Below are 12,358 nucleotides of genomic sequence, written 5' to 3'. Positions count from 1 at the left end.
CATGAGCCTTTTATATAAGACACAAACTTTCCCCCCTCATTTAATGCTGTTTTCTAAAACAAAGGAAGAAACAAAAAAAGTAGCATCGTGAGGTCACTTAATAACTGTAGGAATTTTAATGTGCATTCAAATTTCAGATCACTGACATCAATGAAAGGGGAAGGGTGTATGTGGGGGAGACACACAACGCATCACATACGTTAGTTCCCTCACGGCTATTTGCATAATGTGTCTAGAGACAGCACTGTATAAGAAGGGAAGAGCTAACCCACCAAAGAGAACTCAGGGGCAGTTCTATTGGAGAGCTGATGTGATTCAAAGGAGAAAGGACAGACGAGTGAATAGCTGCAGAAATACAGTGAGCTCGGAAAAAACTCTTTGGTAACCTCAGCAAAGGAATAAAGCACCGGGGCAGAAGGTAATTGTCATTTAGATTTATTTGCTAGGCTGTCTGGCTAAAGTTCTCCCTTCTGATGAAGGCTGAAACTAAACAACACCTCACAAGTCTGTACACTAAGATACAGATTTTCTTCAATTATGATCTTCATTGTTATATATTTTTTGCTATTTATTTAAGGGAAATGCCTGCTCTGAATTTGAGTTATAGCTTTATAAAACTTTAAAGAAGAATGCATATATTTCATTTACTAGCAAAGCATTCTTTTTTTTAAAGTAACTCTGATTTGATTAAAGTGGGTGCCTTAAAATAATCATTGCTAGTTTGCCAGATACCAGATTTAGAAATATAAAACAGTTGGCATTACATTAAAAGCAATCACATTATGTTTTTGTTACATTTTCCAGCACGCTAAAATGCATTTCATTAAGTTATTAGACAAAATATAAAATAACATCAAGGTGTAGTTTTTATTCAAGCTTTTATCGTTGCTTTATTAAAAAATGTTTTGAGGGCTATTAGAAAATAAATGGCAAAAAGCCGAAATAAAAATGGACTTTCATTAAAGCTAGAACAATATACTGGTTTAAAACAGTCCTTTAAGAAAGAAATTTTATGCAAGCTATAATAATTATATGCTGATAATTGTATTTTAAACATTTTCCCATTTTTAAAGATATACTACAAAACAAAATCTAAGCCAATGATTGGAAGCAAAGGTTTTATATATAACTTTGGATATGTGTAGGCAGTACTTTTTTCTGGGGGGACGCAGGGGTATGCATACCCCTGAATATTTTGTGAATCTTTTTACTTTTGTCCATTTACTGTGTTTATTTTTCCTGATTTGGAGTACAAAATGGTGATTTTCTTGAGTCAAAATAAGAGTACCCCTAAACATTTTTTTTGGGGGGGGGGAAGCACTGTGTGTAGGTTACATCGAGTTAGCTCTTTGGCCACTTAAAAATCTCATTGCTGGGGGATGAGAGAGAGAGGGGTGTGTGTGTGTGTGTGTGTGTGTGTGTGTGTGTGTGTGTTTTCCATCATTAAATGAATACAGTGGTACCTTGGGTTACAGACGCTTCAGGTTACAGACACTTCAGGTTACAGACTCCGCTAACCCAGAAATAGTGCTTCAGGTTAAGAACTTTGCTTCAGGATGAGAACAGAAATCGTGCTCCGGCAGGCAGCAGGAGGCCCCATTAGCTAAAGTGGTGCTTCAGGTTAAGAACAGTTTCAGGTTAAGAACGGACCTCCAGAACGAATTAAGTTCTTAACCCGAGGTACCACTGTATGTTAAAATACTGTACCACCAGCATTTGCTTTCAGATTGAGTCAGTCCTTGTGTTTGCTCAAAGGCAAACATCCAAATTCATTTGAAGATCTTCGAGTAAAGTGAGAGTGCATCTAGAATATTTAAAGGGACAAGCACCCATTTCCATGGGCAACTTCAGTAGACCTGGATGACGGCAGGAAAGCTTACATTTAGCTCCTGGACATTCCATGTTTCTTCGCATTATCAGGAATGCTGCATTTCTTTCCATATTTGCTCCATTCTCTGCCACCCTGTTTTACCTGCAGGACCTTCCGTCCCACGATGACATCGGTCCAGCGGCTCCTGCTCCTGCTCTCCTTGGCTTTTGCCAGCGTCTGTGTCAACGTGGGGCAGCCGTTTCCAGAGGGGGTGGAGAACGAGGGAAAGAGCAATCTGGATGGCATCCTCCAAAGGGCAGAAAGCATCATCTTGAAGTCCATTTTGAAGAAGGTGGACGATGACAAAGAAGATCCCAACAAAGGTAAATGGTGTACCTTGGCAGTTGCTGACGTTCATGGCTGTATTTGTTTATGTGCCATTTCCCTGTCTGTAAAGGGCCTCAAAGGGTGTGTGTGTGTGTTGAGGTTTAGGGAATTTAATGACAGTTGTTAGGAAGAAGAGGCATGCAGTTGCTGCATGCTGAGAGCAAGCGATTCATTATTAAATCACATTTTTGCTCCCTTATCCACTCAGTTCCATTTCAGACTGGCCTCTCTAGGGAAGAGGCACTATTCCTTTCAGTATGTGCACGCTGCTCTCTGGTTCAATCTATGGCATATCCAGGTATGGCTGACAAAACCCTGGGGAGCCACTGCCAGTCAATAGAGACCAGGGGTGTGCAGTTAGTAGGTTGGGATCAACTACGCAGTTAACAATATATATGGTGACACAGGGAGACCTGCAGAAGTTAAGGGCAAACTGACAGTTAAGAGAGGGCTGCTGGATGCTGCAACTGGAGAAGCAAAAACTCAGGGCTGTATTTAGCTTGTTGTGTTAACGTTGTTGCTCACAGTGTTGAGGTAAACCCCTTGTTCTTTTCAAACAGTCGCCTTCTGTCTTCTTATGCACTAACTAAATCATATTGCACATTGGATCATCAAGGAGTTCTGACTCCATTTTTATTTTCAAAATAGCAAGAACAAAAAGCTTCCCCTTTTAGCTTAGGCTGTGTTCAGGTGAAAGGAGGTTTTGAGAGTGTGTGGCACCAGAGATGGACTTTTTGGAATTTGCTAGCAGAAGTTTGATACCGAAAACAGATTCCTGTAATGAGAGGGATGTTTCTTCTTTCATCTGTGTTATCACCCCCCCCCCCATGACCACTATCACTGTTTTGCACCTGGATCTGGTTGGTTCTAGTAAAAAACAAAGTAGATCCTGTTGGCTTTTTGCAGTATGGTAGCGCTGCAGAGAGCTTGCTGGGGAGACCATGCATTAAAAAGGGACTCAAAAATAATTTAAACAAGGTTTTAATAAGAAAAACAAAAACTCCTTTTACACTAAATACATTAACAAACAAACATGACCCAACCACCAACCCATCCCCCAGGGTAATGGGAGAGCTAGGTGCTGCTCCTTATATACTACACCCAATTGCCAACACAGCTTAATCAGTACAACTCGGCAGCACCTGCTATGTTTCACAGCTGTAAAGCTGGATCTCGTTATCTTGCTCTGGCCCTTGCTTTGGCCCCTTAAAGACATACACATTGGGTGGAACAGTGATGAACCTTTACATATTAAGAAACCATTCAACATTTCCCCTGCGGTTCATCATTGTGGAACAAAAACATAAAGCATACTTTGTACATGTTTTTCATGTATACCTTTTGGAAGTGCTTTAGTAAAAATGTCTGCAATTTGATTGTCACCTGGAACATATTTAAATACAACCATTTCATCAGCAATTAGTTTCTTTACAAACTGTAAACGTAATCTTAAGACTTTAGTGCGCTGCGTATTGGTTTCTGAACATAGGATAGCGAGTCCACTCTGGGAATCAAGGTAAACTTTTACTGGTAGTGTTACTTGCATCTGTAGGTCTGCGAATACTTGCAGATACCATTCTACATCACGAGTGGCCTGAACGCATGCACATAATTCACTCTCTGTTGTGGAGAGACAAATAATGTTTTGTGTCTGGGACTTCCATTCAAATGGACAACCGTTATAACAAAACACCATACCAGACACACCCCTGCAATTATTTTGTTCCACTGCATGAGATGCATCACAGAAAATTTCAAAACCTTTGTCAATACATGTTGTAAACTGCAACCTATAATGTTTGGTATGTTTAAGGTACATTACCACTCTCTTAAGAGCAGAAAAACATTGTGTAGTGGGCTTTTCCACAAATTTTGCCAGAAAGTTTTTTAAACAGCTTCTCATAGGGGGTGACATCTAAACCAGAATGATAACTGCGATTTCTAACATAACAAAAGGCATTGAGCGCTTCAGCCCAAAAGTCTTTGGGCAGATTAGCATCGTGCAGATAAGTTTTAACCCCTGCCTGCAGGTCACGCTGCACAACTTCAACAAGCCCATTTTGCCAGGGACTTCGGGGGCAAGATAACTCATGAGTAGTCCCCTGCGCTTCCAGGAATTTCTCAAAATCCTCAGAAACAAATTCCCCGCCCCGGTCAGAAAAAAGGTTCTTAATAGGTTTGTTAAAATGTGTTTTTACCCAGTTGCAAAAAACTTTGTACTTCTCAAATGCTTGGGACTTCTCAGCTATTGCATAAGTCCAACAATATCTACTATACTGGTCTATCAGGGTAAGCCAGTACTTAGAACCTCCTAAGGATGGTGGGAGTGGCCCAACTAAATCACAATGTACACGCTCAAATGGCTCAGTTACTTTCCCATCTGAGCACCTACCCTTGCGTGCAACCTTAATATTATTCTTGCAACAGGATAGACATTGAATAAAGAATTTACATGGTTTTAAGTTGAAGCCATTAACAATATTCTTGGTCTTAATTACATCAGCAAAATTCAGATGTCCCAGAATTCTGTGCGCCTCATGGACACACCCAGAATGTGGCCTTACATTCCTCAACCCCTGGCTTGACTGTGCTGCTCTGCAATTTATAGGCGATTGGGAGTAGGTGCGAAAATACAGTCTATATAAACCATCAGATTCCCGGGCATACAATAGACGTTTGTTCCCCTCGAAAAACTCACACATTGACTTTAAGAAACGCACAGTTATGCCTTGACGAGCAAAACACCTTACTGACAATAAATTGTCCACTGATGGGCAGTAAATGCAGTTCGCTATAGTAATGTTTAAAGAGTCAAGTTTAACAGTACAGTGGTGCCCCGCAAGACGAATGCCTCGCAAGACGGAAAACCCGCAAGACGAAAGGGTTTTCTGTTTTGGAGGCGCTTCGCAAGGCGAATTTCCCTATGGGCTTGCATCGCAAGACGAAAGCCCATAGGGAAATGCTGGCGGTCGGGAGCAAAGACTTTCGCCCACAGCCGGCCTTCAGAAGAGGACCTCTTCTGAAGGCCGGCGGGGGGGCAAAAGTCTTTGCTCCCCCCCGCCTGCCTTCCCCCCCGCCTGCCCCGGGCGATCTTAAAATGCTGGCGGGCGGGAGCGAAGCGTTCGCTGCCGACCCCCAGCATTTTAAAATCTCCCCGGGACAGCAGAGAAGTCTCTGCTGTCCCGGGGAGATTTTAAAATGCTGGGGGTCGGGAGCGAAGCGTTCACTGCCGACCCCCAGCATTTTAAAATCTCCCCCTGTCCCGGGGAGATTTTAAAATGCTGGGGGTCGGGAGCGAAGCGTTCACTGCCGACCCCCAGCATTTTAAAATCTCCCCGGGACAGCAGAGAAGTCTCTGCTGTCCCGGGGAGATTTTAAAATGCTGGGGGTCGGGAGCGAAGCGTTCACTGCCGACCCCCAGCATTTTAAAATCTCCCCGGGACAGCAGAGAAGTCTCTGCTGTCCCGGGGAAATTTTAAAATGCTGGGGGTCGGGAGCGAAGCGTTCACTGCCGACCCCCAGCATTTAAAAATCTCCCCGGGACAGCAGAGAAGTCTCTGCTGTCCCGGGGAGATTTTAAAATGCTGGGGGTCGGCAGTGAACGCTTCGCTCCCGACCCCCAGCATTTTAAAACGCTGTTCCGAAGCGGGGCGGGGGGCGGGAACACCTGCCCCAGCCGCCCCTCTTCGGAACGCTGTTCCGAAGCGGGGCGGGGGGGCGGGAACACCTGCCCCAGCCGCCCCACTTCGGAACGCTGTTCCGACGCGGGGCGGGGGGGCGGGAACACCTGCCCCAGCCGCCCCACTTCGGAACGCTGTTCCGAAGCGGGGCGGGGGGGCGGGAACACCTGCCCCAGCCGCCCCACTTCGGAACGCTGTTCCGAAGCGGGGCGGGGGGGCGGGAACACCTGCCCCAGCCGCCCCACTTCGGAACGCTGTTCCGAAGCGGGGCGGGGGGCCGGGAACACCTGCCCCAGCCGCCCCACTTCGGAACGCTGTTCCGAAGCGGGGCGGGGGGGCGGGAACACCTGCCCCAGCCGCCCCACTTCGGAACGCTGTTCCGAAGCGGGGCGGGGGGGCCGGGAACACCTGCCCCAGCCGCCCCACTTCGTAACACTGTTCCGAAGCGGGGCGGGGGGCGGGAACACCTGCCCCAGCCGCCCCGCTTCGGAACGCTGCTCCGAAGCGGGGCGGGGGGCGGGAACACCTGCCCCAGCCGCCCCACTTCGGAACGCTGTTCCGACGCGGGGCGGGGGGGCGGGAACACCTGCCCCAGCCGCCCCACTTCGGAACGCTGTTCCGAAGCGGGGCGGGGGGGCGGGAACACCTGCCCCAGCCGCCCCACTTCGGAACGCTGTTCCGAAGCGGGGCGGGGGGGCGGGAACACCTGCCCCAGCCGCCCCACTTCGGAACGCTGTTCCGAAGCGGGGCGGGGGGGCGGGAACACCTGCCCCAGCCGCCCCACTTCGGAACGCTGTTCCGAAGCGGGGCGGGGGGCCGGGAACACCTGCCCCAGCCGCCCCACTTCGGAACGCTGTTCCGAAGCGGGGCGGGGGGGCGGGAACACCTGCCCCAGCCGCCCCACTTCGGAACGCTGTTCCGAAGCGGGGCGGGGGGGCCGGGAACACCTGCCCCAGCCGCCCCACTTCGTAACACTGTTCCGAAGCGGGGCGGGGGGCGGGAACACCTGCCCCAGCCGCCCCGCTTCGGAACGCTGCTCCGAAGCGGGGCGGGGGGCGGGAACACCTTCTGAAGGCGGGCGGGGGCGAAAGTCTTTGTCCCCCCTGCCTGCCTTCCCAGGGGCTTTTCAATCGCCCCGGACAGCGGAGAAGTCCTCCGCTGTCCTGGGGTTTTTTAAAATGCTGGGGGTGGGAAGAAAAGCCCTTGTCCCCCCCCCAGCCTTCAGAAGAGGTCCGGGGACAGACTGTCCCCGGACCTGGTCTGAAGGCGGTTTCCCTAGGAACGCATTGATTGATTTTCAATGCATTCCTATGGGAAACCGTGCATCGCAAGACGAAAAACTCGCAAGACGAAGAGACTTGCGGAACGAATTAATTTCGTCTTGCGAGGCACCACTGTACCCCTGCCAAGCGACTGCAAGACTTGTGAATTGGCTAAATGTACATTACCAATTTCCTCTTCGAAAGAAATAAACAAGCTTTGATCGTTGCAAACGTGCTGAGATGCTCCTGAGTCAACAATAAAAGAATTCCACTTGGCACCTTTAATTCTTTTACGATCTCTTGTGCTAGCGTGAAAAGCTCGCGGCTCGTTTCTGTCTTTACGGTACGATGCCGGCTGCTGAGCTGACGACTGTGACTGACGAACAGAAACAGGCTTGGGAGTACTTTGCTTTCTTTTGGATCTGCAGTCCTTTGCAAAATGTCCTTGCTTATTGCAGAACCAACAACGCTTTGCAGCTTTAAATGCAGTTGTATCACCACAAGTTTGCATATGGCGTTCCTCATTCTTTCTGGAAATAGGAGTGCTTATGGCACAAGCCTCCCTTCTGTCCAACTCGCCCATTAATCTTGCCGTTACCCCTTCCACAGTTAATTGTGCTGGTGGAACGGCAGATATCTGGCTAGCTATACCACCAAAGTCCTCATTAAGGGAACAAAGGATGATGAAAACATACTGAATATCAGGTATCTCCATGTCCCTTCGAATTAATTCGCCGCGTATTGCCTCCAGACGTCTCAAGTGTGCTGCCAAATCACCACCAGGCTGCAAATTCGTCTGGTACAACTGCTTGAAAAACGTCAATGCAGACGCTGACTCTTTTCTAACATGCACTGCTGCAAGACTGTCCCACATTTCTTTGGCAGTTTTCTTATTTCTTATATAGACTACTTGCTGGTCGCTGACTGCCAAATTAATTATCGCCCTGGCTTTCGCATCTCCTTTCGACCAAGCATTAGTCACAGGGTCAGGAGGGTCATCAGTTACATAGGTCCATACTTCTCTAGAGGTCAAAAGCGCCTCCACCCGAAAAGACCATAAACTATAGTTCTCATCTGTCAGCTGTGGGAAGACCAGAGCCTTCTCAGCTTCAGGAACCCGGTCAACCATTCTGGAACTCTTCCAGACCCACAGAACTATGCTAACAGGAGAAGGAGTTTTCAAACCTTTCTCAGAGTCCAAAAATATGCAGTCATCCACTCAGCAGCTGGGCCCATAACCAAAGATGTTGGCTTTTTGCAGTATGGTAGCGCTGCAGAGAGCTTGCTGGGGAGACCATGCATTAAAAAGGGACTCAAAAATAATTTAAACAAGGTTTTAATAAGAAAAACAAAAACTCCTTTTACACTAAATACATTAACAAACAAACATGACCCAACCACCAACCCATCCCCCAGGGCAATGGGAGAGCTAGGTGCTGCTCCTTATATACTACACCCAATTGCCAACACAGCTTAATCAGTACAACTCGGCAGCACCTGCTATGTTTCACAGCTGTAAAGCTGGGTCTCGTTATCTTGCTCTGGCCCTTGCTTTGGCCCCTTAAAGACATACACATTGGGTGGAACAGTGATGAACCTTTACATTTAAAGAAACCATTCAACAGATCCTGCCCACCTGAAACTCGCCCACCTCTGGTGTAAATACTACTGAGCTAGATGAACTGATGGTCCAACTCAGTATAAAGCTGCAGCCTATGTTCCTGGAAGAACATGAGTTAACCTGCCTATGCCTGAGAGACTGGTCTGTACTGGGGCTGCATCTGACTGCAACTTTCCAAATATGTTCTCTCAACAATTAACACTGGGCAGGCACCCATGCTATGCTATTTTAAAAAGCCTTCTAAACACTTTATTATTTCAGCTAGCCGATCCAGACACTAGTATTGTATACTTGCTTTTAGTGTTTGCTGATTGGGGGTGTGTATTATTAATAACAGTTTTATATTGTTCGACGGACACTGAATAGATTTTTGGGTTTTTTGGGTCACTTAAGCAAGAATACCAGTTGGATCCACCTATGAGAAGGATCTTGACCACGGGGAAAGATGTTACTTCCACTTTAATTCCATTCCCAACTGTGAAAAAGGAATATCTCAGGGAGCTTCCAGATGGGTGTTTATTGTGGAATGAGTGCTCCTTGTGCATGCATGGTTTTTGCAGCATCCGTATAATATGTCCCCAAGGTGTCATTCACACATACAAGAAGTAACCATGGGTTAGGTCTAAAGAAATGCAGAAGGATTATTCAGACAACAAATGGATAGTGTGGGAGCACTGAGAGAGAAAAGGGACAATTCAGTTCACATTTACAGGCTAACATAACAACATTCACAGGTGCTGAAGCAATACAAGAACTGAAACACAACCATCCTTCAAATTTTCCCATAATAGGATTTTGCAGTGCAGTTCTTTAGCCAAGTAATGTGTACACAAATGCATATACAAGGGGGTAATGCATGCATTTAAATGCATACATTAGTGAAAACAGCATATTTTGTAAAGCTGCATATAAAAATGTCTATAGTAGGAAAAATATGGTAGACACCCCCAGATGCATATAAATTATATTAGATACATATAAATTAGCATATGCACATCAGGATTGTCTGACTCCCAAATATATCCACTTGACTGCTTTTGGGCAAGTCCATCCAGATATGTAGAATGCTAACATGCATTTTAATTTTCTAAGCATACTGTTGGTTTTAATTACCTTTTGAATGTTTTGAATTCCTGTTTTTAACTGTATGTTATTGACACCGTTAATTTAATTGGTGTTAAATGAACGGTGTAGGCTTTTTTGAAAACTGTTTAGAGGTTTTATTACATTCAGGCGGCATCTAATAGGTGTTAAATAAATAAATGCTCCCTTTCAATCAAGAACAACGTTATTCTTGGAGTGTTTTAATGCTGTTCATTTCCTTGGGCAGAGCCAGGAGCTTTTCAGCCAGACTGGATCTCGAAAAGGCAGCACCCTGGAAAGAGATCTCTCTATGATCTAGAAAAGAAGCAGCATCCCGGGAAAAGGGAAGATGTGGATGAGGAATCTTACGGAGAAACTGTGAAGCGTCAGCACCCTGGGAAAAGAGAGGAAGAGGATGAATTTGATCCCTACTTGGAAGTGCAGAAGAGGCAGCACCCAGGCAGGAGGTACCTGCGAGAACAATACCTTGACCTCCCTAGCAGCAGCCAGCTAGCTTATCTGGATGAATTCTCCAAAAGGCAACATCCAGGCAGGAGGTACCTGACTTACAGCAAACGACAGCACCCTGGCAAGAGGAGCTGGGAGGAGGAGATTGATGAGGGTGAGCAGAACTTGGAGAAACGACAGCATCCGGGCAAGCGGTATCTGGTGGATGCAGAGAACCCAGACTACACTACTGTCCCCTGCGAGCCCCAGGGTTCCTTTGAATGTAGCAAAGGCAGCTTGCTGCTAGAGTTGCTCGATAATGTAAGCAAGGGCCGTGTCGAGGAGAAGCGGCAACATCCCGGAAGAAGGTCTTCATGGGATGGTGCGTTGGAGGAAGAGGAATGAGACGTGGCCAGGGGGTGTGCTTTGTCATTGTTTTCATTCCTCCGAACGATTTCTCCCAACCATTCAATGTTCCATCCATAACCCTTTTTCTTCTTCCTTCCTTTCTGCTTGCTGAAACCTACTTTGCAGGTGATTCTTTATAGTGTGCTCCTTCCTGGTGGGCTATGGTCCAGATTTAGCAATGCATGGACATACGGATTTCATTTTAAGCATGGCACTTTGTGCCCCCACCCCCTGAGAGGCATGTGGCCAGGCGCACCCCCACATGCTTAAAATGGAACGTGTTAGTAAAGGATGATTCCAGTGTTTCATTTCTTGTGTGGGCCATAAGTTAATACAGGACGAAACCCATCCAAATGCAAGGGTAGTCAGATGTCAGTCTTCATGATGCTTGCAACTGGCATTCCAGCTCCAAAAGAGTTTGCAAATAGCACGCTTCATACTCATCTCTGAGTATGTTGTTTGCTGTTTTTGTCTAGCATTTCCTTCGATGCGGCTTCAGTCAGAGAAACACAGTGCCAGAATCAGCTGCAGGTCCCTTTTAATCCTGAAAATTGGGAAGTGCTTCCAACAAACGTATGCCAATGGGCGTGCCCATGTGGAAGTAACATGAAAGCCTGTAGATAAAGGAGGGAGGGCTTAGGGCAGGACTCAGGCCACATGGACAGCTTAGCCTGTGCAAGCCTGTAGTAGACAGAGTGGTTTGCTTTTTCTTCTAAAAGGGAAACCATTTTATGCACTGACGAGATGACTCGTCATGCAGGCAAACACGGTCCAAACACCATTGCAATGAAGTAAAAAACCCCCACAAGGAACCTGATCCACAAATATAAGTAACACCAGTGTGTGTGTAGATTTCTGACTGGGGTCAGTATTCCCCAACCTTTATAAGTGAATTCCATCCAAATCCACACAGGTTCCATGAAACTACTTTTCCTGTTCTGGAACTTTTTTATGCAGGGCCTCTAGCTATTCTCCATGTGGCAATGCTACTTTCAAGTGCTCTTGATGATAGGGGATTGTGAACAGCCACTGCCTTCTTTATTCTGCCAACGGTGGATTGGCCTGATATCTTGCTAATGAACAGGATTAATGTGCATAGAGAAATGGCATGCCTGTTTAGCAAATCTGACATTTGCTATTATCCTTTGCCCTAAAAGTGACTCATAGTAGTGATGATTTTGTTTGGAAAATCCACAGCTGAGAATCCTCACAGGGCCTGGGTTCCAGTATGCTGTCTTCGAATCAATGCCTCACTTTGTTTCCAGATAAGGATTAATTACAATAAATATTTTAAATTGCAGCAAGCAGGCGTCTTTGTCTCATTATGTGGATTTTCATTTGTAAAATATGAAAAAGTTTGCCTGTTGTCCCAAAATGGAATGTTTTCAATTTCTGTAGATAAATGGTGTTTATTTACCATAAACAAATCAATAAAAATCCATCATTAACAGTGCTCCCCTGTTCAATTATCTTTTTTGGTCATACGAAAGCAAATAAACAATGTGCCAAATGATCAATGCCCTCTTGAATTTAAAAAAGAAAAAAAAAATTCAACCCAAACTGTGATGGAGGAAAACAGAATTTTTTAAAGTCAAAACTTGTGTATGGTGATGACTACATGTTTGTATATAGCAGTGGTTTATTACTAGTGTGGAAGGTT

The 12,358-nt window shown here is 46.1% G+C and overlaps 1 protein-coding gene across 1 annotated transcript; it reads left to right on the top strand.

The window, feature by feature from the left end:
• The first annotated feature begins 264 nt into the window (after positions 1 to 264).
• TRH (thyrotropin releasing hormone) lies at positions 265 to 11,998 on the top strand. Its single transcript, XM_080995513.1, has 3 exons — positions 265 to 418; positions 1,979 to 2,193; positions 10,091 to 11,998. The coding sequence occupies exons 2-3, from the start codon at positions 1,995 to 1,997 to the stop codon at positions 10,693 to 10,695; spliced, it is 804 nt and encodes a 267-aa protein (XP_080851639.1). The 5' UTR covers positions 265 to 418; positions 1,979 to 1,994; the 3' UTR covers positions 10,696 to 11,998.
• The last annotated feature ends 360 nt before the right edge of the window (positions 11,999 to 12,358 follow it).

Source organism: Podarcis pityusensis, assembly GCF_964106645.2.
Source record: "Podarcis pityusensis genome assembly, chromosome: 2".
Classification (NCBI taxonomy): domain Eukaryota; kingdom Metazoa; phylum Chordata; class Lepidosauria; order Squamata; family Lacertidae; genus Podarcis; species Podarcis pityusensis.
Note: the sequence above shows the minus strand (reverse complement) of the source record. Positions and strands in the feature narration are given on the sequence as shown.

Bases quoted from the DNA above. Each gene is read 5' to 3' on its own strand.
- TRH (XM_080995513.1), top strand. From the start codon at position 1,995: ATGACATCGGTCCAGCGGCTCCTGCTCCTGCTCTCCTTGGCTTTTGCC. The intron at 2,194-10,090 runs GTAAATGGTGTA...TTCCTTGGGCAG, and splicing joins CAAAGAAGATCCCAACAAAG to AGCCAGGAGCTTTTCAGCCA.